This window comes from Leopardus geoffroyi, chromosome A2, assembly GCF_018350155.1.
Source record: "Leopardus geoffroyi isolate Oge1 chromosome A2, O.geoffroyi_Oge1_pat1.0, whole genome shotgun sequence".
In the NCBI taxonomy this organism is placed as follows: Eukaryota; Metazoa; Chordata; class Mammalia; order Carnivora; family Felidae; genus Leopardus; species Leopardus geoffroyi.
Window position 1 is genome coordinate 79,654,486 of NC_059331.1, and position 26,752 is coordinate 79,681,237.

At 43.1% G+C, this 26,752-nt stretch overlaps 2 protein-coding genes across 15 annotated transcripts in view; both read left to right on the forward strand.

The window, feature by feature from the left end:
- PUS7 (pseudouridine synthase 7) overlaps positions 1-1,666 on the forward strand; it is a 97,266-nt gene extending 95,600 nt beyond the window's left edge. Inside the window, exon 18 of the mRNA XM_045494525.1 lies at positions 1,488-1,666. Within this exon, the coding sequence (XP_045350481.1) occupies positions 1,488-1,571 (84 nt within the window). The 3' untranslated portion in view covers positions 1,572-1,666. The remainder of the gene's footprint in view (positions 1-1,487) is intronic.
- SRPK2 (SRSF protein kinase 2) overlaps positions 1,533-26,752 on the forward strand; it is a 258,055-nt gene continuing 232,835 nt past the window's right edge. For 6 of the 14 annotated variants that reach the window (XM_045494505.1, XM_045494509.1, XM_045494510.1 and 3 more), the window contains exons 1-2: positions 9,903-10,044; positions 10,612-10,666. In XM_045494505.1, the coding sequence (XP_045350461.1) occupies positions 9,918-10,044; positions 10,612-10,666 (182 nt within the window). In that variant the 5' untranslated portion in view covers positions 9,903-9,917. Of the gene's footprint in view, positions 1,714-9,902; positions 10,045-10,330; positions 10,522-10,611; positions 10,667-26,752 lie in introns of those variants that run through there. The other 8 variants (XM_045494508.1, XM_045494514.1, XM_045494512.1 and 5 more) reach the window with 6 other exon arrangements.

Here is a 26,752-nt window from a genome sequence, read left to right on the forward strand (position 1 = left end):
TCTCTAACCCTCTCTCTGGCCCTCCCCTGCTTGCATTCTCTTTCTCTCTCTCAAAATATTTTTTTTTAAAAAAGGGATTTTTAAAAAGATTTTATTTTTAAGTAGTCTCTACTCCCAACATGGGACTTGAACTCTTGACCCAGAGATCAAGAGTCACATGTTCCACTGACTGAGTCAGCCAGGCACACTGACTATAAAGCCGTTTTTTATTGATAAAGTATATTTTATCTCTGTAGTCATACTCAGAGTCACACATTCTTGAAGAACTGAATGTGAATTATGCTAGAACAGAATTCATGTTGAACTGTGAGAAAAATTATGTTCAATTTGTTTTTACATTAGATTTTATATTGGATTTTAAAATCAGTTACAATAAAATGGAAAACAAAATTCTTACAGTCAGAGAGCTCATGTATTTGACAAACAAGTATTCGATCATGGCTGTATTCATGTCCAAATGCTTGAAAGGAGTGGAGCCCGTGGTGGGAGAGTTCAGCATAGTTTATTATGGCCAGACCATTGAATCTGTTTATATATGTGCTGGCATATTGGTCAATATTCTTTTTCTTTTTCTTTTTGATGTTTATTTATTTTTGAGAGACAGAGCGTGAACAGGGGAGGGTCAGAGAGAGAGGGAGGGAGAATCCCAAGTAGGCTCTGTGTTGTCATCTTGGAGTCAGACACAGGGCTTAGTCTCACGAACCGTGAGATCATGACCTGAGCCGAAATCAAGAGTCAGATGCTTAACCGGCTGAGCCACCCAGGCGCCCCCATATTGGTCAATATTCTAAATCCCTACTAACACAGCCCTGGCAGATCTTCAGGGGTCATTTTTCTTTTTCTTTTTTTTTTTCTTTTTTTTTAACGTTTATTTTTGAGAGACAGAGAGAGACAGAATGAGCAGGGGAGGAACAGAGAGACGAAGATGCAGAATCTGAAGCAGGCTCCAGGCTCCGAGCTGTCAGCACAGAACCCGACACTGGGCTCGAACCCACGGACTGCGAGATCATGACCTGAGCCGAAGTCAGTTGCTTAACCGACTGAGCCACCCAGGCGCCCCCAGGCGTCATTTTTCACTGGCTTATGTAAGAGTCTTATACACAGTAGGCATTTCATTTATGACAAATTTATTACTATTGATGATGTTCTGTAGATAATCTAGTCAACCTTCCCTTTTCTTTAGTCTGAGTGCTGGACTGAGAATTCTCTTTCATTTCTACTCTTCAGACAATGGCCAAATGAGGGGTCTATAAGGATGCTCACTTGCAAATCAGAGGCAGTAAAAGGAAGACGGAATGACCCCTGGTGGTGGTTTAAAGAATATGTCCACATAGTCCTTTCGGCCTCCCTTCAAGAAATGCTCTCCGGCCCCTCCTCTAAGCACGTGCTGTACTTGCATGTCAGGAATAGAATGTAGTGAAAATGATGGATTGTGACTTCTGAGGGTAGGTCACAAAAGGCAGTCAAGTTTCCTCCTTGCTCTCCAGGGGAAGCCAGACACTCAAGCCAGCCCTATGGAAAGATCAGGGGGAGGAAGTGAGGTCTCCCTGAAACAGCCAGTGAGGATCTGAGACCCCCTGCTAACAGCCATGCGAGTGAGCCATCTTGGTAACAGACCTCTCAGCCTTCCTCCAGCCTCCAGATGACAGCGGCCTCCAGTGACAACTTCACTTTCCAGCTGAACTGCTCCCAAAGTCCTGGACCACAGAAATCGTGAGATAATAAACGTTTGTTGTTCTCAGTTGCTAAATTTGGGAGAAATTTGTCATGCAGCAATAGATTAGCAATGCATGTCTTAATGGGCATATATATAAGTACAGGTAATATTTATTGAACAATTAGATCCTTCTCTAAACATTTTATGTGAAATAACTCATTGAATCCTCACAACAAATATATAAGGTAGTTAATACTATCCCCATTTTTCGGATCAGGAAGCTGAGGTACAGAGAATGTGAGTAACTTGTCCAACGTTACCAAGATAGTGAATGATAAAACTAGGGTGTCGGGGCGCCTGGGTGGCGCAGTCGGTTAAGCGTCCGACTTCAGCCAGGGCACGATCTTGCGGTCCGTGAGTTCGAGCCCCGCGTCGGGCTCTGGGCTGATGGCTCGGAGCCTGGAGCCTGTTTCCGATTCTGTGTCTCCCTCTCTCTCTGCCCCTCCCCCATTCATGCTCTGTCTCTCTCTGTCCCAAAAATAAATAAAAACGTTGAAAAAAAAATTAAAAAAAAAAAAACAAAAAAAAACAAAAAAAAAAAAACTAGGGTTTCAACTGTGCCAGTCTGGCTCTATTACTCTGCACTAACTTCTGGGTGAAATTGCTGCTTTAGTGGTACTAATGTCACTGAGAAATATGCTGTAATGAAATAATAAGAGACAGGCTTGGGGCGCCTGGGTGGCTCAGTTGGTTAAGTGTCCAACTTCAGCTCAGGTCATGATCTCACGGTTCGTGGGTTCAAACCCCATGTCGGGCTTTGTGCTGACAGCTCAGAGCCTGGAGCCTGCTTCTGATTCTGTGTCTCCCCCTCTCTCTCTCTGCCCCTCCCCCACTTGTGCTCTGTTTCTTTCTGTCTCAAAAATTAAAAAAAAAAAAAAAAAAAAAAAAAAGAAAGGACACATAAAAAAAGAGACATGCTTAAGCTTCATACTAGAAAGTATAAATTAGATACAAGGAAACTTTCCTAGAAATGTAAAAGCGTTAGAAAGCCTTTGGAAAAAGGCTAGGTTCTCATCTACTAAAGGCCTGAAGGAAGGTGGATTATATGAGCTCTCAAGTCTGTTTCCAATTCTATGACATACTAAATATACCTTCTAAGATACAGTATGATTTAGTAGCTCTACTTGGAAACATTAGTGTGTAATTGGGTTTACAGCGTTCTGTAATTTTCTCTTATATTTAGTAAAAATTAATATGATATGTTCATCTTGAATTCTGTTGTACTTGGCTGGGGAAAAATGCATATGTATTTTCCTTTTCACTACTTTTGGACAGCACAGAGAAAAAAATATATCCAGTTGTTTTTTTTTTTTTTTTTTTTTCCTTTTTCTCTTTGAGAGAGAGAGAGAGAGAGAGAGAGTGTATGTGTGTGTGTGCACGCTAGCAGGGCAGAGGCAGAGAGAGGGAGAGGGAGAATCTTTTTTAAAATTAAAAAAAAAAAATGTTTCTTTATTTTTAAGAGAGAGCACGAGAAGGGGAGGGGCAGAGAGAGAAGGAGACACAGAATCTGAAGCAGGCTCCAGGCTCCGAGCTGTCAGCACAGGGCCTGATGCAGGGCTCAAACCCGTAAGCTGAGATCTTGACCTGAGCTGAAGTCAGACGCTTAACTGACTGAGCCACCCAGGCACCCCATAGGGGGAGGGAGAATCTATTTTATTTTATTTTTTAATGTTTTTTATTTTTTATATTTGGGAGACAGAGAGAGACAGAGCTTCGAGCAGGGGAGGGGCAGAGAGAGATCGGAGACACATAATCCGAAGCAGCTTCCAGGCTCCGAGCTGTCAGCACAGAGCCCGAACCGGAGCTCGAATTCACGAGCAGTGACATCATGACCTGAGCTGAAGTCGGCCGCCCAACCGACTGAGCCACCCAGGCACCCAGGAGAGGGAGAATCTTAAGTAGGGTCCACTTCTAGTGCAGAGCCGGACATGGGGTCTCATCCAATGACCCTGGGGTCATGAACTTAGTGGAAATTAAGAGTTGGTTTCTAGAGGCGACTGGGTGGCTCAGTTGGTTAAGCGTCCGACTTCACAGATAACAATCTCGCGGTCCGTGAGTTCAAGCCCCGCCTCGGGCTCTGTGCTGATGGCTCAGAGCCTGGAGCCTGATTCTGATTGTGTCTCCCTCTGTCTCTGCCCCTCCCCCGTTCATGCTCTGTCTCTCTCTGTCTCAAAAATAAATAAAACGGTAAAAAAAAAAAAAAGGTTGCTCAACTGATGGAGCCACCCAGGTGCCCCTAAGATATAGCCAGTTCTAATACTTCCCCTTCTTAATTATAATATCCTTATGATTATTTTTATTAGCAATAAATATTGGTAGAATAAAAAAATTAAATTTATACTCTCAGGATTGTGAGTTTGAGACCCATGTTAGGTGTAGATCTTACTTGAGAAAAAAAAAAAAAAACCCTGGGGCGCCTGTGTGGCTCAGTCAGTTAAGCGTCCAACTTCAGCTCAAGTCAAGATCTCACGGTTCGTGGGTTCGAGCCCCGCGTGGGGCTCTGTGCTGACAGCTCAGAACCTGGAGCCTGCTTCGGATTCTGTATCTCCCTCACTTTCTGCCCGTCCCCTGCTTGTTCTCTGTCTCTCTCTCTCTCTCTCAAAAATAATAAACACTTAAAAAATAAAAAAAAAAAAGAAAACTAAGAATAAAACGTATACAAAAAAACTTTTATTCTCTTTGTTTCTTTTTTTCCTTTAAAATTATTTATTTTTAAATTAAAAAAAATTTTTTTTTGTATTTTTGGGGGAGAGAGTGAGCAGGGGAGAAGGGCAGAGGGAGTGAGAGAGAATCTTCGGCCTGGAGCCTGATGTGGGGCTCCATTCCATGACCCTTGGATCACGACCTGAGCCAAAATCAAGAGTCGGACACTCAACCGACTGAGCCACCCAGGTGCCCCTGATTTCCTTTAAAATGTTATTTGAAACTATGATGCATATCAAATAAATTTTTAGTTGTTTTAATTTTTTTTTTCAGTAGGCTCTGTACCCACTGTGGGGCTTGAACTTGCCACTGACCCTGAGATTCTCACATGCTGTGTATGCACTGCACCAGCCATGCGCCCTGAAATGTTTCATTTTTAAATTTGCAGAGACTAGGTTTATAATCTATCATTCTTTCTGTAAGCACCTAATATAGGATGTGTAAATTGTTTATTGATAATTTGGTTGGTGTATTTTAATTCAATAAATTCAAAGCAATTCACAAATATTCTAGGTGGCAAATATACTTCTCTCCTAATTTATAGAAGTAAAAAGATTGACAAGATCACCTTGAGGCCTTTCATTCTTAGCTTTTCAGTGAGACTTTTCTTAAGTCTCAAAAGGTTGGTGTTTGTTTTTCAGTTTTTTTTTTTTCTTTTCATAGATGGTATGGCCATCTAGTAATCATAATCTACAATTCCATGTTTATTTTGTTTATTTTCTGCTTCTGGCAATAGAATGTGAGCTCCATGTGGGCAGGGAGATCTTTAGAATGTGAGCTCCATGTGGGCAGGGAGATCTTTGTGTGCTTTGTTCACTGCTGTAGATTCAGTACCTAGAACAATGCTACATAATAGGTATTTGGTAATTATTTGTTGAACAAATGAATGCAAAAGATCTAGCAAAGAGATTGCGTATGTGCCTCCCATGTAATGTTAATGATAATTACCGTGTACAGAATAGTTACTTATGTTAGTTGATTATCATATTGACCCAGGAGGATTGGTATTAATATGATTACCATTTTCCAGATGTTGTAATTAGGTAACTTGTCCCAGGTTATGCAGAAATTAAGTAGCAGAAATTGGTTTCAACATTGAGGTAAGTGAAAAAAGCCAGTCACAAAAGGACACATATTATATGATTTCATTTATATGATCTGTTTGGAACAGGCAAGTCTATAGAGAGAGAAAGGAGATTAGTGCTTGTCCAAGGCTTGGGCAGGGAAGGTTGGGGGAAATGGGGAGTGACTGCTAATGGGTATGGCGTTTCTTTTAGGGGTGACAAAAATATTTTAATATTAGATTTTTAATTTTAAATGTTTAAAATTAGTTGTGCATGTGAATGTATTAAAAACTATTAAAATTTGCACTTTAAGTGGGTGAATTGTATGGTATGTGAATTATATCTCAATAAAGCTGTGAAAAATAATAAAAGAAACTGGTTTCAAACTCACATTTCTTTGGCTTCAAAGCTTTTAATCACCTTCTAGAAGGAGCTAAGACTGGACTCATGATGTTTCTGAGATCAGGTCAGAGAAAGGACAAGGTTTCCTGGAACATGCCAGAAAGTAAAGAGGTGCTCAAAAACCCATGGGGACATGTCCAAAGGACACTGCAAGTTGGAAGTGTCTTTTGTGGTCAAATATGGAACAATTCAAGATCAAAAATCAAAGTGACAGTAATTACTGTCAACTGTCAGTTGACAAAACAAAGAAAACAAGCTGAAAACAGAGAACAAAGGAGTGGCAGGAGAAATGAAAGCTCTTCCTTAGAGAAGACTGTCACCTAATTAATATAGATGGAACAGATGGAATGTTAGGATTATAATATCAATATTCTACCACCACTATAATAATAATTGATCCAGGCAAGCATCATCACTGGATGCTAACCCACAGTGTGAAAGATTCTTGAGGAAGGACACTCAGTCTCAAAGCATTACCCTCACAGAATTTTGTTTTTAATGTTTATTTTTATTTATTTTTGAGAGAGAGAGAGAGAGCATGTGCATGCATGAGTGAGGGGGAGGGGTAGAAAGAAAGAGGGAGACACAGAATCTGAAGCAGGTTCCAAGCTGTCAGCACAGAGCCCAAAGTGAGGCTCAAACCCACGAATCTGTGACCTGAGCTGAAGTCGGATGCTTAAACAACTGAGCCACTCAGGTGCTACAGAATTTTTTTTTTTTTTTTTCAACGTTTATTTATTTTTGGGACAGAGAGAGACAGAGTATGAACGGGGGAGGGGCAGAGAGAGAGGGAGACACAGAATCGGAAACAGGATCCAGGCTCTGAGCCATCAGCCCAGAGCCTGACGTGGGGCTCGAACTCACGGACCGCGAGATCGTGACCTGGCTGAAATCGGACGCTTAACTGACTGCGCCACCCAGGCGCCCCCAGAATTTTTTTTTAACTGAGATGAAATTCACATAGCATGAAGTTAACAATTTTATTTTTTAAGTTTTTAAATCTTGTTAATGTTTATTTATTTTTGAGAGAGAGAGAGAGAGACAGAGCACGAGTGGGGGAGAGGCAAAGAGAGAGGGAGACACAGAATCCAAAGCAGGCTCCAGGCTCTGAGCCATCAGCACAGATCCTGATGTAGGACTCGAACCCGTGAACAGTGAGATCGTGACCTGAGCCAAAGCTGGACGCTTAACTGACTGAGCCATCCAGGTGCCCCACGATCTTAACAATTTTAGAGTGCACAATTCATTTAGCATGTTTACAATATTGTAATTGTGCAATACACCTCTTTCCAGCTCCAAAACGTTTTCATCACTACAAAAGAAAACCTGTACCCGTGTAGCTGGTTGTTCCTCATTTCCCCTCCTCCACCCTGCCACTAGCCACCACCAATCTGCTTTCTTTGGATTTGCTTATGCTGGATGTTTTCATATAAATGGCATTATACAATATGAAACAGACCATTTGTGTCTGGCTTCTTTCACTTGGCATAATGTTTTGAGGTTCATCTACATTGTAGCATGTATCATTCGTTTTCATTCTTTCCTTCTTTTTCTTCGTGGTTCTTTTAATGGGCTGAAAAATATTTCATTGTATGTCTGAAACACAATTGGTTTATCCATTCATATGCTGATGGGTATTTGGGTTGTTTCTAACCTTTTGGCTACTGTGATTAGTACTGCCGCGTACATTTGTGTACAAGGATTGGAGTACCTGTTTGTATTTATTTTGGATGTCTACCTAGGGGTGATAATTCTATGTTTAGCTTTTTGAGGAACTGTGGAGCTGTTTTCCACAATGATTGCACCATTTTACATTCCCACCAGCAATGTACAAGCGTTCCAGTATCTCTATATCTTTGCCAACATTTATGTGCCATTTAAAAAAGGAATATGGGGGCACCTGGGTGGCTCAGTCGGTTAAGTGCCTGACTTCGGCTCAGGTCATGATCTCGCGGTCCGTGAGTTCAAGCCCCGCATCGGGCTCTGTGCTGACTGCTCAGAGCCTGGAGCCTGTTTCAGATTCTGTGTCTCCCTCTCTCTCTGACCCTCCCCTGTTCATGCTCTGTCTCTCTCTGTCTCAAAAATAAATAAACGTTAAAAAAATTTTTTGAAAAAAAAAAAAAGGAATATGGTCATTCTAGTACGTGTGAAGTTGTATCTTATTGTGGCTTTGCTTTGCATTTCTCTAATGTTGTTGAGCTTCTTTTCATGTACTTGTTGGCCATTTTGTGTATCTTTGGAGAAACGTATATTCAAGTCCTTTACCCATTTTTTACATAGACTGCTTTTCTTTCTTTTTTTTATTTTTGAGAGGGTGGGGAGGGACGGGGGGGGGGAAGAGATAGAGATAGAGATAGAGATAGAGGTAGAGGTAGAGAGAGAGAGAGAGAGGGAGAATTCCAAGCAGGCTTCCTGCTCAGTGCAAAGCCTGACACAGGGCTTGATCCCAAGACCCTAGGATCATGACCTGAGCCAAAATTGAGACTGATGCTCAACTGACTGGGTGCCCAGGTGCCCCCATAGACTACTTTTCTAGGTAGAAAAGAAAAAAAGCTACCTTTACCATAGAAAAATGATTACATGTAACATCACTAATAATGGAACAAACTGACATCATTTCCCTCCTGCTCCAACATACTGAGGATGGACACAATATCATCCATATAGTGTACCTGACAAAATTATTTCATTTGAATCTAATAGGGAACAGAGTGGAAACAGAGAAATGTCCTGTCGAAAAGTAGAATTGGATTCTTAAAAAAAAAAAAGTCAATGCTATAAAAGAAAAAAAAAAAAAAAAACAACCCAACAACCAGGGATTATTCTAGACTAAAGGAGTTTAAAAAGACATGACAATTAAATGTAATGCATGATTTTTGATTGTATCTTGCATTGGAAGAAAGCCTGCTAAAAGGGACATTTTGAAAATTTGAATATGGCCTCTGTATATTGCAGATAGTAGTATTATATTAATATTAAATTTTCTTGTTAAGATCATGGAATTTCGTTGATGTAAAATATCTTTGTTCTTAGTAAATACTTATTGAAATTCCAAGGGTAGAGTGTAACATTGTTTGCGAAAACTTGAGTGATTCCGCAAAAACAAAACAAAGAAAACTACACATGCACACATACAGGGAACGCAAATGTGATGAAGTGTTAAAAATTGGCGAATGTGGGTTAATATGGGTGTTCATTATATTTTTCTCTTAACTTTTCTGTAGGGTTGATAGTTTCAGAAATAAAAGTTGAGAAAGTACTTATCTATAGAGGACAAACTGATGGTCAGCAGAAGGAGGTGGGTGGGAGGATGGCTGAAGTAGGTGATGGGGGTTAGGATTAACAGGTGCACTTGTGGCGATGAGCACCACGTGATTAAAATAAAAACAAAACAAAAAAAAGCTGAGAAAGTGAAAGGTGCGTGGTGTCTAAGCAGCGCTGTCCGGGTTCTGTTGAGTTTGCCATCTTCAGAATAAGACGATCCTTTTATGAGTTACGAGTACAGTTGGACAACCAAAGAGAGTAAATGGTCGGGATGGATACCTTTCCAAAACATTATAATTATACAAACAAACAAAGGAACACTGCAGTTATCATTCTGTCCTGCTATCACCTTGATTCCTATCTTTATTAGGGAGCATGATAGCTCCCTAATAAGACTTTGGAAAGTCTTTGCAGTCAGCTAGGCCTACATTTGAATCATCATCGCTGGGCAAACTGTTGAACTTCTTTAGGGGTCAATTTCCTCGTTGTAAGATGTAGACAATAACTGTTTGGTGGGATTGTTGTGTTAAATTGTTAGACACTTGGTGTTTTCTGAGCTGGGCTTTAATTCAGCTGCAAAAACTTCGTCCTACTTTCCATGCAATTTGCATCTTTTCCCTCATTAAACTCAAACAATCCTGGGGGGTAAGTAAAGGTGAGAGATAAGATGACTTCTCCAAGGTCACACAGCTGGTGAAGGACCCAGGTCTCCCCGCTCTTGGTCCTGTGCCCTTTCCACACCCGCCAGAGACGAGGAAGCGGCGCTCATGGGGATGCAAGGATGTAGAGGTGCAAAGGGGGAGAAGAGGCCGCGGGAAGAGAGGTGGTGTGAGACCCGCGGAGGCGCCGGCCAAGGAAGGGCGCATGGAGAGGCGGGTGGCGCGACCGGCCGGGGTGCGTAGGAGAGAGGCTGTGGCTGGAGAGGGAGGGTCGCGCGGGCCGGGTACCCGAGAGAGGCGGGAGGCCTGGGCCGGCTGCAGGGGCTCAAGAGGCGGAGGCCCCGGCCGCAGGCTGGGGCGGGGGACGCCGTGGGCGGGAGTGGCGGTGGTCGCGGGGGGGGTCACTTCTGCACAGGTGGGGCAGGCGGGTGGGTGCGGGGTGCGCAGGAGGGCTCGGCATGGGGGTCCGGACCCCACCGGGCGGGTGGGGGCGGGGCGGGGGCGGGGCCGGCCGGGGGCGGGTCTCGCTGGGCCCCCCGCGGGAGCGGCAGCTGCGGCGGCGGCGCAGGCGCGGTTCCCGCCTCCTCCCGGCTGGCGGAGCGAGTGGAGGCTGCAGCCCGGCTCGGCTCGGCTCGGCTCCCGCGTCGCCGCCGCCGCCGCCGCGAAGCCCCCCGCTCCCCCTTCCGCCGCGTCGGGATGAGCTCCCGGAAAGGTGAGTGGCCCGCGGCGTCCCCTCCTCCCCGCCACGAGGCCCCGCAGGCCGACCGGCCCGACCGTTAATGTGTGTCTTCTCTTTCCCCAGTGCTGGCCATTCAGGCCCGAAAGCGGAGGCCGAAAAGAGAGAAACATCCGAAAAAGTGAGTCCACGTCGCGCTAGACCCGGGGCCCCTGCCCCCGTACGGTCCAAGGCAGCCCGCGACCACGGAGGGGAAAGTTGCCCGGATCTCCCACCCCCGGCCGAGGGCTGATCCCCCGGGACGCCGGCGCTCGCCTCCTGCGCGCCCTGCGGGCGGCCCGGGGGGAGGGGCGGGCGGGCGGGGGAGGGGCGCGTGCGAGCCTGCGGCCGGCCCGCCGAGCATCCCCGGACCCCCGGGCCCGAGGTGGCCGTGGGCGGGGTGGGGTGGGGGGGGGTGTCGGTGAGCGTGCGCACCCTCCCTGCGCGCCGCGCTGGCCCGGGGGTCGCGGGCGCTTCCCGGGAGGGGCGCTGGCGTCCGCCTCTCTGGCCCTGCCGCGCCGTGTGCGGGCGTGAGGTTGCTGCGTGGCTCGCACCTGGACGCGGCGGCCCACGAGGAAGAGGAGCCGAGTGTGCGAGAAAGTGAGTGTGCGTGTGTGTGTGTGTGTGTGTGTGTGTGGCCGGCCTTCTCTTCCTCCCCGGCCCCCGCCTCTCGGCCTTTTCTGCCGAAAACCCGAGCTGGTTGTCAAGTGGTTTGCCTGGGGCGTGTTCCTGGCGCGAGTTCAGCCCAGAGACCTGTGCGTTTCGGCGCTCGGGTTTTTTATTCGAAACTTTCTGCTCGGGCCGAGCGTCACTTTGCTTCGCGGCGGCTGCGCCCGGGTCGCGGGCTGCGCGGGGGCCGGTGGGCGTGTGCGCGGGCGGTCCCGGGCGCGGCTCCCCGGCCCTCATTGTGCCGGGGCGTTGATGAATGGGGTGGTGGTATTTAAAACGTGCCAGCCGGCGGCCACCTCCAGCCTGGCCGCGGACCGGAGTGGGAGCGGCCGGCGCCCCGAAATGAGCCTTTCCTGGAGAGCTGCTCCGAGACCGCAGAGCGCCGCCGCGTCGCTCCTTCCCGTTTCTTAATCCTCAGAACCTAGCAGCGTTCCACAGCTTTACTCCTTCTAGATTTGTGGCTTCACTCTTCCTTTTGAGCAAGCAAGGCTCTCTGGTATTTTTGCCCTACTGTAGGGAATGGTAGACCGTGATCCTTCTTGAACATCACGAGACATTTCTTGTTTTTGTTTCCTTTCGGGGACTACCTTGCAGCATTCTTGGGCCTCCCCCATTCCCGCCCCGCCTGGGTCTCAGCCTAGTGAATTTCATACCCTTTGGTGGCATCTATAAAAACTGCCTGAGGCGCTGCGAACGCGGTGGTTGGTATATCAGGACACGATTTTCGTTCACTCCAGATGGAATATAACTTGAAAAGTATTTTCAGGGTTTCTCAAAATGTGGATCTTGATATAATAATGCCTTTCGTAAAAAAAAAACACACACACACACACAAAAATAAAAAAAAACTAGAGTGACAGGAAAAGTACTTATTAAGGACTTGAGAAACTGGTGGGTTAAATCGGATAGTAGATTCTTAAGATATTAAATCGGGGTGGATACGGTAGTTTCGAGATGCTTTAAAAAGATTAATGCTCGCTTTCAAGTCAGGGCCTTAAATTTGCGATTTCCTTGGAATGACGGAAGATTAGTCTATGAGTAAGGAGAACTAATATTTAGGAACTTGAGTATTGGGTTTTAAAACCAACTTTAAATTTAAAGCATTTATCGCAGAGTGCATTATGTCTAGAAAGGTAAAAAGGAATTGAAAAAAGTCATGTCCCCAGTTTTGGGACTGGCCGTGTGTGTGTACATATGTATGTAACATACATGTATATGTTATGTGTGGGCATACATGTAGAAAAGCAGTTTTAGGTAAGTCAACATGTGTTTCATATTTTCATATTTCAGGGTATGACTTTCCTAATGGCCAAGAGCCTTTTTTGGTGTGCTGCAGTTTGGATTTATGTGATTTATGTTTATAAAGAGTTAGTGTATAGCCACAGTATTCAGTTGTTACTCTCACAAATTAATCTTCCAGCGCTTTCCATTGTCCATTGTGTCGATGTGATAAGATTTGAGGGAGAAGCCCCCAGGCATCGCTAAGTGAATTGGTTGGTCTGCAAGGTAATTAACAAGAGGAGACCAGCCCAATTACATAACTGATTAATGAAATGCCATTTTTTTGGCCTAATTCTTTGAATTAAGACATTATTTTAAAGGAATGCTTGATATGATTTATTCACTCATATGTTCAGCAAGTATTTGCATGCCTTTCCTTGGAGATGGTGGTAGAACTTTGAATAAGACAAAGCTGCTCTTGAAGGTCACAACCAGTGGGCGTTGGGGGAGAACCCCAAAGAGGATAACAAATCAAGATTACAGTTGCAGATAGTGCTAAGAGATAGGGACAAAAATAAGATAGGGTGCCTCAAGTAATAGTGATAGATGACATTTGAACACTGTGCCAGTCACTGTGCTGATAGCTTTATGGCCTTTTCTTCCTTGTGACGCCACTATACGGTGGGTGCTTGTTATTAATTGCCATTTTACAGATGAACAAGTATCATGCCCCGTTGGTAAGTTGAATACAGGCAGCCGGGGACTAGAATCCACACTTCAGTCTCTGAGGAGGCGACATTTGAGCAGAAAGTGGAATGAGGAGGAGTGGAGGGGAGTGGGGGGAGCCCGTTCTATATATGGGCTAGGAATGTTGGAGGAACCTGAGGGTCAGGGTGACCGGAGTGCCACGGAAGAAGATGGTAGCTGGTGGGGGGGGGGGGGGAATGAGAGTGGGTAGGGCCTTGTCCTGTCGGCCATTGAGAGGCTTACAGATGGGAGTGACAAGATCTGGTTCCTGTTTTAAAATAAAGCACTGGCTGTCGGTTTGGAGGACGGATTGTTAGGGGTCAGGGAGAAGCAGAAACTGGAAGCTGACCTTCTGTCCAGCTGGGAATCCCGGGTGACTTGGTTCAGGGTGGCAACAGTGGTGCTGGAGAGAAGTGATGGAAGGAACTGTAGGAGGCTGCTGGTCTGAGAAGAATTCCTCATGTTACATTCAGCACTGACAGGTTAAAGTCCTGCAATTAGCATAGTTTGGACCACAATCCAGGTCTCCTGATGCCCACTGTTTTTGCTTTTTGATTGCTTCTCCAGAGGAGAAGGAGTAATAGGTCTAATTTCAAACTGTATAAATATAATGATTGGCAGACCTAAATTATGTGACAGTATGGGCCTGGCTTGATGTAATATGATCTACTTTTGTTATTATCTCCTTGTATAGGTAAGCTGGCTTTTCATTCATTTTCATTCAGTTTAATTCTGTGAGCATTTATGAATTGAGCCAGTTCCTATAGGCTACTTTTTAGTAAACTGGAGTTTGTGGTTGTCAGGAATACCATTAAGATTTCTCTACTTAGCTGAGTCAGGATTTTAATCTCGTCAGATTGTTCCAGTGAGTTTAGTTTGCAGAATATTAATTGTGCTGCTTTGTGAGTAACAGGCAGCAGGGAAGGATCATAGTGTCATTCAGTCGTGAATCTCAAGAATTAGCTAAATCACGTGGCTTGGGATAGTGTTGCTTTGGGGCATGAATGTATGTCTAAAATTTTTAAGGATGTATTTTTTTTTCTTGCATGTAACTTTTTTTTTTTTTAATGCTTATTTTTGAGGGGTAGGGGGTGCAGAGAGAGAGGGAGAGACAGAGAATCTCAGGCAGGCTTCGCACTGTCAGCACAGAGCCCAACGTGGGTCTTGAACTTACCAACCCCAAGATCATGACCTGAGCTGAAATCAAGAGTCAGAAGCTTAACCTACTGAGCCACCCAGGTGCCCCAAGCATGTAACTTTTTCATTGATACAATAATTCACATACTATAAGGTTTATCTTTCAAAATATATAATTTGGTGCTTTTTAGTATATTCACAAGGTTGTGCAGTGGTCACAATGATTAATTCCAGAACATTTGCATCGCCCCACCCCCAAATAAACCCCTTACTTTATTTAGCAGTCACAATTCATTCTCCCCTGCTCCTACTTTGTTTTCTGTCTCTCTGAACTTACCTATTCTAGATATTTCATATAAATGGAGTCATACAATATATCAGTCTTGTGTCTGATTTTTTTTTTTTTTTTTTTTTTACTTACCATAATGTTTTCAAGGTTCATCCATGTTGAGGCATGTATTGGTACTTCATATTTTTATACTGCTAAATACTGTTTCATTCTATTGATACACCACATTTTATTTATCCCTTCATCTGTTGATGGACATTCAGGTTCTTTCCACATTTTGGCTATAAATTATCTTTTAATTCCCTTAAACATTTTTATTTTATTTTTATTTTTATTTTATTTATTTTTCATTTCATTTCACTTCATTTCATTTATTTTGTTTTTTTTTAATCTCTATACCCAATGTGGATGGAGCTTGAACTTATATCCCTGAGATCATGAGTCACATGCTCTACCAACTAAGCCAGCCAGGCACCCCTTGACTCCTTTTTTTTTAAATTAAAATTTTTCATTTTGAAATCCTAAGACTCCCAGGAAGTTGCAGAAATAGTGCAGAGTTCCCTGTGTACCCTTCACCTGGCTTCCCCCTGGTGGTGATATCTTACATGATCATAGAACATTGTCAAGCCCAGGGACTTGACATTGCCACAGTGCTATTAAATGAAGTAAGATTTCACCAGTTTTTACTTGTATTCTCTGTGTGTTGTTCTCTCAGATGGATCACTTGGGTGGATTAGTGTAGTCATCATCAGGATTAGGATGCAGAAGTGTTTTATTACCACAAGGAAACTCCCTCCTGTTCCCTGCCCTTAGCCCTAACCCCTGGCAAGAGTTTTGCCACTTTGAGATTGTTGTATAGGTGGGATTATATAGTATGTAACTGTTTGAGATTCACTTTATTCACTTGGCATGGTGCCCTTGATACTCATCCATGTTGTTGGGTGTATTACTAGCTCATTCTTTTTTAATGCTTAGTAGTATTTCATGGCATGAATGTACCAGTTTATCCATTCTTCTGTTAAGGATGTTTGGATAGTTTTAGTTTTTGATTCTTAAAAGTAAAGCTGCCGAACATTCATGCATAGGTTTTTATGTGAACGTGTGTCCATTTCTATAGGGTAAATACCTAAGAGAATGATTGCTGGAGAACTTACTGTTGTACTTGGACTTTCTTTTTTTTTTTTAATTTCTTTTTTTCAATGTTTATTTATTTTTGGGACAGAGAGAGACAGAGCATGAACGGGGGAGGGGCAGAGAGAGAGGGAGACACAGAATCGGAAACAGGCCCCAGGCTCTGAGCCATCAGCCCAGAGCCCGATGCGGGGCTCGAACTCACGGACCGCGAGATCGTGACCTGGCTGAAGTCGGACGCTTAACCGACTGCGCCACCCAGGCGCCCCTGTACTTGGACTTTCTAGCAGGTTAGCAGCTTGGTCTCTCCCTCTCTCTGTGTATATCTTTCCCTCTGTCTGTCTTTTTTTCCTCTGCACCATGTCTGTGATCTGTGTGTGTGCTGTTGGTGGTGGGATTCTGCACTGTATCTTTTAGGCTTTGACTTTCTGTTGGTGGGTGAATCCTGTCGGTTATTGCTTGTCTGTTCTCCGTAGTAAGGGTTCTGGCTGCCACCGAAAATGATAGGCATGGGATTGGTGGCCCTGGGTCAGCAAATCACAGGTGAGACAATTCAGGAATGCTGTCATACAAGTTGATATCTTTCTTAGGTAAGCCTCAACTCTTCCCTGTGTTATAAATGCGAGCTCACAAGCCCATGACCTTGGAATACCTCCTAGGGAAGGTGATCACTTATTTTTGAGTTCTTGTTTTGTTACCCATTGTTTATTCAGCAAATATTTCTGCTTACCACAATACACTTCAACGTAACAAACATATAAGAAGCAGATTCCTAGAGCTGGGCAGTGTGTTGTATGCTAGGAAGAGTAAGATAAATAAAGCCCCGTTCTTACTGGCAAGTAGGAGAGATGTCTGTGTCTCATGGTCATTAGGCTGTTGTGGGACAGATAACCAGTAGGTGCTGGTGCTTTGATTGATTGGTAAAGGAAGGCATTAAGAAGAAATCTTGTTTACTTTTAGCATCACTGTTATTCTAATGAAAGAGCTTTCTTAAAAAATAATTTATTTTTGAGAGAAAGTACGTGAGCAGGGAAGGGGCAGAGAGAGGGAGAGAGAGAATCTCAAGCAAGCTCTGCTTGATCTCACATCGTGAACCATGAGATCATGACCTGAGCCAAAATTGAGTCGGATGCTTAACTAACTGAGCCACCCAGGTGCCCTGAAATAGCTTTTTTTTTTTTTTAAATGATTAAAAGTAAGTAGTAATATGGTCTTGGTGGAAAATTAAGACAGTATAGAAAAATTTAAAGAAATAAACATCAGTTGTATATCCACCAATTATGTTGCTGTATTATCTTTTTACTTATGCATACTTTTCCACCAATATTATTGAGATATTCTTGCCATATAGCCTGTAAATTTAAGGTGCATGAATATTTGGTACATGGAAAATTGTGAATTTTTTTTTTGTTGCAATAACATTCATGCTCTAGTCTCTTCCAAGTATGTAATACAGTACTATTATAGTCTACTTGTGCATTTTTTGTTAGTTAAAAAAATTGAATTATAACATGTATGTGTGTGTGTGTAGTAAAGTGCACTAGTCCCAAGTGTACAGCTTGATGATTTTTACATGTATTTTTATATGTGTTTTACATGTATTTTTATTCCTAATAACCACCACCCAGATCAAGATACAGACCCTTCCAATACTTACCTCATAACGTTTCTCAAGCCTCTCCCCAGTCTATACCCTGCCACCCACAGGTAACCGCTTTGCTGATCTCTATCGTTATTGATTAGTTGCCTGTTCTTGAACTTCATATAGAATATATTCTTGAAATGAAATCATATAGAATATTCTCTTGTGTCTGGCTTATTTTCACTTAACACATCTGTGAGATTTGTCCATGTTGTTGCAGGTACCAGTGGTTCACTGTTACTGCTCTGAAGTGTTCCTTTGGATGAATATTCCACGAGTAACTTGTCTATTCTGTTGATGAGTGTTGTTTGTTCAGTTTTTAGTCATTATGAATAAAGCAGCTATAAACATTCTTGCACATGTCCTTTTGTGGACATTTGCATTCATTCCTCCTGGAGATAGACCCTAGCAGTGGGATTGCTAGGTTACACAATAGCTATATGCTTAGTGTTAGCAGTAATGGCAAAAATATTTCCCCCCACCTTTATTATGAGATCTTTTTTTTTTTTTAATGTTTATTCATTTTTGAGAGGTAGAGCACGAGCGAGAGGGAGCATGAGTGGGGGAGGGGCAGAGAGAGAGGGACAGAGAACCCGAAGCAGGCTCTGCTGACAGCAGTGAGCCTGAGCCAGGGCTCAAACTCACCGTGAGATCATGACCTGAGCTGAAGTCGGATGCTCGACTGACTGAGCCACCCAGGTTCCCCTTTTATGAAAAAGGTTGGATTGAACTGCTTTCCTCTCCCACTGTGTGACAGTTTCCGTTGCTCTACATCTTTGGTACACTTGATAGAGTCATTCTTTTTAACTTTGGCTATTATGGGTATATATTGATATCTCACTGTGGTTCTCTTTTGTGTTTTTCCGAGTGATGGTGTTGAACATCTCTTCACATGCTTATTGGTCATTTGAATTTCCTATTTTGTGAAGTGCCTTTGTTGTTTTTTGCCCTTTAAAAAAAATTGAGTTCTTTTTCTTACAGAAAATTAAGACACTTTTCTTGAGATGTAATTTACATTCTTTACAATTTGTCTACGTAAAGTGTACAATTCAGTAGTTTTTAGTAGATTCACAGAGTTATGTTAAACTGGATCTTGAAGAGCCAATAGTAATTTGCCAAGTTGGTGAGAGGGGGCGGGGTGAGGACCTTCCAGGCAGAAGCTAAGAGGGGGCCGGGTGAGGACCTTCCAGGTAGAAGCAGCATTGCAGTTGGTAGAAACCTGTGGAGGTGTAAATGGTATGCTTGTATTTCGGGAATGCGAAGCAGGTAGGAAAGGCTAGGGTGCAGGCTGTTGTGAGCTAGGAATGGGGCTCACGTGTCTTGAGGAAGTTAACAAGGGACTGGGGAGCTGTTAAAAGGCACAGGTTGAGATTTTTAGAAAGATTACCCTAACTGCTGTGTGGACTAGGAGATCCATTAGGAGGCTATTGGAGGAGACTTCAGGAGACTGATGAGTATTAAGGAATTAGAATTCATTGGATTTAGTGTCCAATTTAATGTGGGAGCAGGCTGGGAGGGGTTTAGGATGAATCCCAGATTTCTGAATTAGCAAAATTTGTGGATGGTGTTGTCATTCCTCAAGATAGGGAATGCAGAGCGGGTTTGGGAAAAGCTGATGATGGCTCTGGTGAGGCCGTTAGGGGTGTCTGGGTGAGTCCAGTTAGAGATACTGGTCAGTGTTTGCAGCTAGAGCACTGGGAAGAGCTCTGGTTAGGGGATGTGAACTGGAAGTTGTTGGGAATAGCTGTTGGTGGCTATTGGTTGAAGGTGCTGCGTGTGAACAGAGGAAAGCCACAGGTGGTAAAGGAGGAGCCAGAGAGGAGAACTAGCGGACAGTGATTCCCAGAGCCTGAGGGAATCATCAACAGAATCACAGTCCACAAAAAAGTTCAAGTCAGATGAGCCCCAGTCCTTGGCCTTTGATTTTGGCACATAGGGAGTCCTTAGAGACCAATGCTTTCAGAGGAGCAAATTTGCATGAGTGAATGAGATGACATGACAGCAGAGTCCTTTTTTTCTTTTTAAAAGATTACTCTCGGGGCGCCTGGGTGGCGCAGTCGGTTAAGCGTCCGACTTCAGCCAGGTCACGATCTCGCGGTCCGTGAGTTCGAGCCCCGCGTCAGGCTCTGGGCTGATGGCTCAGAGCCTGGAGCCTGTTTCCGATTCTGTGTCTCCCTCTCTCTCTGCCCCTCCGCCGTTCATGCTCTGTCTCTCTCTGTCCCAAAAATAAATAAACGTTGAAAAAAAAAAAAATAAAAGATTACTCTCTGAGTAAGCTTTCTTTGTGTAAAAGAGAGAAGGTGGAGAGGGAGGTTCTTGAGAAGTGGGTCATCTTCCCCTCTCCCCATGGAAGGGTATAGCAAGGAGATAGTAGAAGTGTAGAGGTTGAAAATACTGGCAAGGGAGATTTTGGTGCAAAAGCCCTGAGCTGACAGAAGGGGGTGGGATCAGAGCGCAGGTTTGCTTTGGACAGAAGTCAGTGGCTTTCTCTGATATGAGGAAGGCTGTAGGTTGCATATTATGTTTTGTTTTTTTAAAGTTTATTTAGAGAGAGGGAGAGAGAATGAGCAGGGGAGGGACAGAGAAAGAGTGAGGGAGAGAAAGGATCCCAAGCAGGCTCCGAGCTGTCAGTACAGAGCCTGACGAGGGCCTTGAACTCAGGAACCATGAGATCATGACCTGAACCAAACACTCAACTGACTGAGCCACCCAGGCACCCCTAGACTGCATGTTGTAAAAAAACATGTTCCCAGACCTTGCTGGTATTATGCAATACATGATATAAGTGCCATATTATCTTTGGAAAATTAAAAAAACTGGAATGCAGTAGTATGTGGCCCCAAGGGTTGTGGACTTTTGGTAAGTGCAGTAAAGGTTGGCTGCCATGAGACTTCTGGTGTTGCTGGTTTAATTTTTCCTCAATGACGAATGGACTTGTTCTCTTGCATTTCCACACGAGTGTGTTGACTTCTCTGTTTCTGATGTAGTCCCATGTTGTTTTAGTTGCTGTAGTTTTGAATACATTTTACAGTTTTTTGGTAGGCCAGAAGCCCTCCCACTTCTCCCATAAACACCTCATTACTCACATTTTCAGAATTATTTTGGCAATTCTTGCGTATTTATTCATTAAGATCATATTTCCAAGTCCCTCCTTCAGTTTGTGTTTGCTGTTTTGTTTAAGGTAATTGACTCTGTAGATTAATTTAGAGAGACCTGACAAGTTTTGGATTAGAAACACCTTTTATTGGGGTGGCTCAGTCGGTTAAGCATCTGACTTCAGCTCAGGTCATGATCTCACGGTCTGAGTTGAGCCCCTTGTCCACAGAGCCTGGAGCCTGCTTCCTTGTCTCCCTCTCTCTCTGTGTCTCTCTCTCTCTCTTTGCCCCTCCCCTGCTCACACTTTCTCTCAAAATAAATAAGCTTTAAAAAAAAAAACTTTTTGATTGACCACACACACAAAAATGGTAAATATGTAAGGTGAAGGATGTGTTAATTAACCTGATTGTGGTAATTATTTTACAAAAATATGTATGTCAGATCATCATGATATATGCTTCAAGTATATACAATTTTATTTGTCAGTTACACCACAATAAAGCTGTTAAAAAAAAGTTATAAGAATCTTGAAATTGCCGTATTCGAGAACTTGCTTTTGGGGATTTATTAGTATCTCCTTCATTTTGTCTGTTTACAAAAAAAGGTTTTAAAACGTGTTAAAAAATGCTTTTTTAATCTGATAGTAGTTTTCCAGAGCACATGATCTGTATTTTTAAAAACTGAATTTCTTCCCTGGTCTTACTGAGAAATAATCGACACACATCACTGTGTAAGTTTAAGGCATACAGCATGATGGTGTGATTTACATATGTTGTGAAATATGACCAAAAGAGGCTCAGCTAACATCCATCTTCTTGTGTAGATACCATGAGAAAGAAAAGAAAATCAGTAATTTCTCCTTCGCTGAAAACTAATTAATGTTCCTGTGTACTGAACAGTCATCCTGCTACACCATGTTATATCCCCGGGACTTACTCATTTTATAACTGGAAGTTTGTACATTTGACCACCTCCCTCTACTTCTCCCTTTCTCCACCCCCTGCGTCTAGTAACCACAAGTCCTCTCTCTTTAAAAATCTTTCTTTTAATCATTTTTTTAAGTTTATTTATGTTGGCGGGGGAGAGGGGGGGACAGAGAGAGAGAATGAGAATGAATCCCAAGCAGGCTCCATGCTGTCAGCTCAGAGCCCAGCGCGGCGCTCTGTCTCAAGAACTGTGAGATCATGACCTGAGCCAAAGTCAAGAGTTGGATGCTTAACCGACTGAGCCACCCAGGCGCCCCCAAAACTTTATTTTTTAGAGCAACTCTTAAGTTTATGGACAAGCTGTGAAGATAGGACAGGGAGAGCCCGTGATATTTATCTCCGTCTAGACTGAGCTGTGTCATTGTTGAATCTGTACCTGAACTGTCAGTTCATATTTATCAGTTCATTCACAGCAGATACTTAATCCAGGTTGTAACTGTTTGCTGAACAGTGAGACATTTGTTTAGTTTTTCCTCATTTGTTTTATGGAATTACATCTGTTATCACAATGTAATGATTTACTTGCTTTTTAAAACAATTTTTAAAAATAGGCTCGTGTACAGCATTAATAAGGTTATATAGCTTAAGGAATGATTCTAAAAATGTGTTGAATTTACTTGCTCCCTTTTAAATTGATTTTTTTTGGGCTGAAGTCTCTAAGCCTCCCAAATTAGTATTGATTACCGTGATTTCAGCCATTTCCCCCAGAAGGTTCTAGGTCAGTGAAGAGCAGCTTTTACCCCTCCTCCCCCATCCTGTCTGACCAGCTCCTCTGGGAATGATCTTCTATCCCCTGCCATCAAGCTTAGCATTACTGTAATCCTGATTGTTCATTTCCTCTTGTCTTGAAGATTTTTCCTCTTAATATGTTAAAGATAGGATAAGTGAGAGAGCCGTCTGTCGTAATAAAGGATTTGTAAGGACTGGAGTGTAAGGAAACTGTCTCCTTTTTTGAGGGATAATTTTTGGGAAAAGACCATGTTTTATATATATGGACACATATGATACTTGATGCCAAGTTCTGAGCCTTAGTAGCTGAGTCCTGCAAAACGTATTAGGTAATGTTTTGCCCCTGATATTTGAATTCAGTTCCACATTGAATGTCTTTGTAGTCAGACTGCTTTGCTAACAATCAAATTAATGATTGATATATCAATTCCATGGTGTATTTATTTCAGCTCTTGGACAATTATTAATGTAAATATTTTTAGACATTATAATTGTAAAGTCAGGGTCTTAAAATGTGGCGCCTAAAAAGATAGGGACGAGAGGAATCATCTGGATGAGGTTGTTGGATGCTTTAAACTTTGAAATGTTGTGACATATGACTGTTACTCTAGTTGGGCACTGAGTGCGGGTGCCCATATCCCCTGTAGCACTGACATTTTGTAGATGTGCCCTTGGCTGGACTGTGTGAAAGGTTCAGGTTAACTAGTAGGGTGCGGAAGGAGTAAAGAAATAATTCAACCCAGGGGTACCTTATGACCGAAGCTGAAGTTGTAGAAGAGTTAAGATGGACGATCCACTTAGATGTGGGAATCCTGGCTCAGGGGAGTTCAGTGTTGGGTGCTTGCATCGGTCCCCAGGTGTGCCGTTTTTCTGGCATCTGGGGAACAGAGGTCACCTCTGCCGCTTCAGCTGCCAGCTGGCTACTGCTGCTGCTTCTACAGGGAATCTTATCCTACTGTTTGTTTATTTTTTAAAATTAAAAAAATTTTAATGTTTATTCTTGAGAGAGAGAGAGAGAGAGGGAGAGATACACCATGAGTGGGGCTTGAACTGGTCAACTGCGAGATCATGACCTGAGCTGAAGTCAGACGCTTAACCAACGGAGCCACCCAGGCGCCCCAGATTATTTTTTATTTCTAGAGTATCTCACTGAAAGATTTTTTTTGAGGGGGAGGCACGATGTGTTTTATCCCAAAATAGGATGTAACTGAATGTTAATTGCAGCATTCATGTGGCATTGACTGTCACAGATGAAACCCATTGCATAAGGCAGTGGATGCAGCGAGGGGCAGGACTTTAGAGAAAGCACCTGGACAAGTGTTTTTCGCCCTTACTTTGTAGTAGCAGAATGCTTTTTAAATAAAGTTTTACGGCGAGGTGCCGACTTCGGCTCAGGTCATAATCCACGATCTGTGGGTTCGAGCCCTTGTTGGGCTCTGTGCTGACAGCTCAGATCCTGGAGCCTGCTTTGGATTCTGGGTTTCCCTGTCTCTCTGCCCCTCTCCTACTCATGCTCTGTCTCTGTCTCTCAAGAATAAACATTGAAAAAAAAATAAGTAAAATTTTATGGAAAATTCTATTATGTAAAGTGGAAGTTCTAGGCAGGTTGACATGTGAGGGGTCCTGCTTACCTGGCCTTCTCCCTCATCCCCTACGATGCTCCCCAAGCCAGTTTTGTGGACAGAGTTTCATATTTTCTAGGCCTGCACGTCTCCTTCTTTTCTTCAGTGAAGGAGACACGAGGGCCTAAAGAACAGAAGTTACTTGATTAAAGTCACTTACCCTGTTTCGTGGCTGAGCCAGTTTGAGTGTAGACCTAGAGCCCTGGACTCTATACAGTGGGTCTTTGAAACCACCATTTGATCTGCAGAAAGACAAAGCAGTTCTGGGCCTGATACAGAAGATAAAGTTTCTAACTCCCTAAAGAGAGATTATTGTAAGGACCTTTTTTTTTATAGCTTTTATTTATTTTTTAAGGTAATCTCTACACAATGTGGGGCTAGAACCCACAACCCCAACATCAAGAGTTGCACACTGTACCTGTTGAGCCAGCCAGGTGCACTGCATGAACCGTATTTTTTAATTCTTCCTTTTACTGTCAAAACAAAAAAAAAACAAAAAAAAAAACAACAAAAAACGTATATTCTCTTTTCCTGAATGGAAAGGACTATTAACATGCCACATGGCGCTGGGCTGTTCTGTCACATGCATACAGGAGTGGGATGGAAGTTACTTTAGGTAGAAAACTTTAGTGTACAGTAAGATTTTTTTTTTTTTTAAAGGTGTAATTTTGTTTGCTGTCTTAGCTTTGAAAACTTGTTTTTTGTTTTGTTTTTTAGTAGCTACAGGGCTGAGGTTTTCAGTATTTCTATAGCAACCAGTGTCCTGTAGGCATAACAGTAGCAGAGCTGTTCTGTGTCCCTTGGCTCCACTCCTGCCTCCTACCTGCAGTGTCGTCATTGCGATCAAGAGACACTTGGAGATAAAGGTGTACTTTTGGGGGATCCTGGGCTTTGTAACTTCATGCTCTTAAAGTTGGAGTCCCCTTACCTTGTATAAGGCAAAGGCTGTCTCACTTCCCCAATTACCTGGAAGATGTGATGGTTTCCCACTTCCCCAAAATCCGATTTTTCTTTGAATATTCTTGACTGAGGTTGATCTTGCTATCAGAGGTAGCTGACCAGGGTTCGAGTTTTGAAGGCATCACTTTTCTCAGTGGTAGATAAGTTATTCAGTTTTTCTGAAGCTCAATTTCTTCATCCTAAAGTAGAGCTCTCAGAGAGTAAATGTGAGGATTAAATGGGATCTACACACACACACGGTCTTATTCTGTGTGGTGCATACTAAACGTTCAGTAAGTGGAGGGTATTAGTTTTATGTTGTTTCGTTTGTGTTTTAGAGGTTTTTATAACGGGGAAAAGACAAGCTATGGAATTGTGATAAAACTTTCTTAAGTATCTAAACATGCAGATGCCTTTATTTTAGCTATCTCACATTTTTTAAAATTGCAGTGTAGTTGACACACAATGTTACATTAGTTTCAGGTGTACAGTATAGTGATTGAACAGCTCTATTATAATACCATTGGTTATATTCTGTATGCTGTTCTCTCATCCTCCTGACTTACTCATTCCATAACCTGAAGCCTGTGCCTCCCTCTCCCCTTCACTCAGTTTGTCCCTTGTCCCTATTCTCCCTCTCCACTGGCAGCCTTATTTTCTGTATTTATGAGTCTGTTTCTGCTTTTTGTTTGTTCATATGTTTTGTTTTTTAGATTCCATGTATAAGTGAAGTCATGTGGTATATGTCTTTCTCTGTCTTCCCTTAGCATAATACCCTGTAGGTCCATCCATGTTGTCACAAATGGCAAGATCTCATTCTTTTTTTATGGCTGAGTGATACTCCATTGTGTGTGTGTGTGTGTGTGTGTGTGTGTGTGTGTGTGTACACCATATCTTTTTGATCTCTTCATCCACTGATGGACCCTTGACTTGGGTTGCTTCCATATCTTGGCTATTGTGAATAATGCTACAGGGTGCCTGGGTGGCTCAGTTGATTAAGCGTCTGACTCTTGAACTTGGCTAAGGTCATGATCTCATGGTTCGTGAGATTGAGCCCCACATTGGGCTCTGCGCTGACAGTGTGGAGCCTGCTTCAGATTCTCTCTCTTCCTCCCTCCCTGCCCCTCCCCCATCACTCGCTCTTTGTCTCAAAATAAATAAATAAACATTAAAAAAAAATAATGCTGCTGACAGCATAGGAGTGCATATATCTCTTTGAAATGGTGTGTTTGTTTTCTTTGGGTAAATACCCATTAGTGGAATTAGTGAATCATATAGTATTTATATTTTTAATTTTTTGAGGAACCTTCATACTGTTTTCCGTAGTGTCTGCACCAATTTACATTCTTACCAATAGTGCATGAGGGTTTATTTTTCTCCATATCCCCACCAACACTTGTTACTGCTTTTTTTCATTTTTTAAAAAGTTTTTATTTTTGGGGCGCCTGGGTGGCGCAGTCGGTTAAGCGTCCTACTTCAGCCAGGTCATGATCTCGCGGTCCGTGAGTTCGAGCCCCACGTCGGGCTCTGGGCTGATGGCTTGGAGCCTGGAGCCTGTTTCCGATTCTGTGTCTCCATCTCTCTCTGCACCTCCCCCATTCATGTTCTGTCTCTCTCTGTCCCAAAAATAAATAAACGTTGAAAAAAAAAATTAAAAAAAAAAAAGTTTTTATTTTTGTTAGTAATCTCTACACTTGACATGGGGCTCAAACTCACAACCTTGAGATCAAAAGTCTCATGTTCTTGAATCGACCCAAAACCAGGTGTTTGTTTTGTTTTGTTTTGTTTTTTAAGTAAACTCCACCCCCAACGTGGGGCTCGAACTCATGAGAATCTGGGACCCTGAGATTAAGAGTCAAATACTTTATAGACTGAGCCAGCCAGGGGCCCCTTTGTCTTTTTGAGGTTAGCCATTCTGACAGGTGTAAGGTGATACCTCATTGTGGTTTTGATTTACATTTCCTCTGATGGCTGGTGATGTTGAGCATCTTTTCATGTACCTGTTGGCCATCTTAAATCT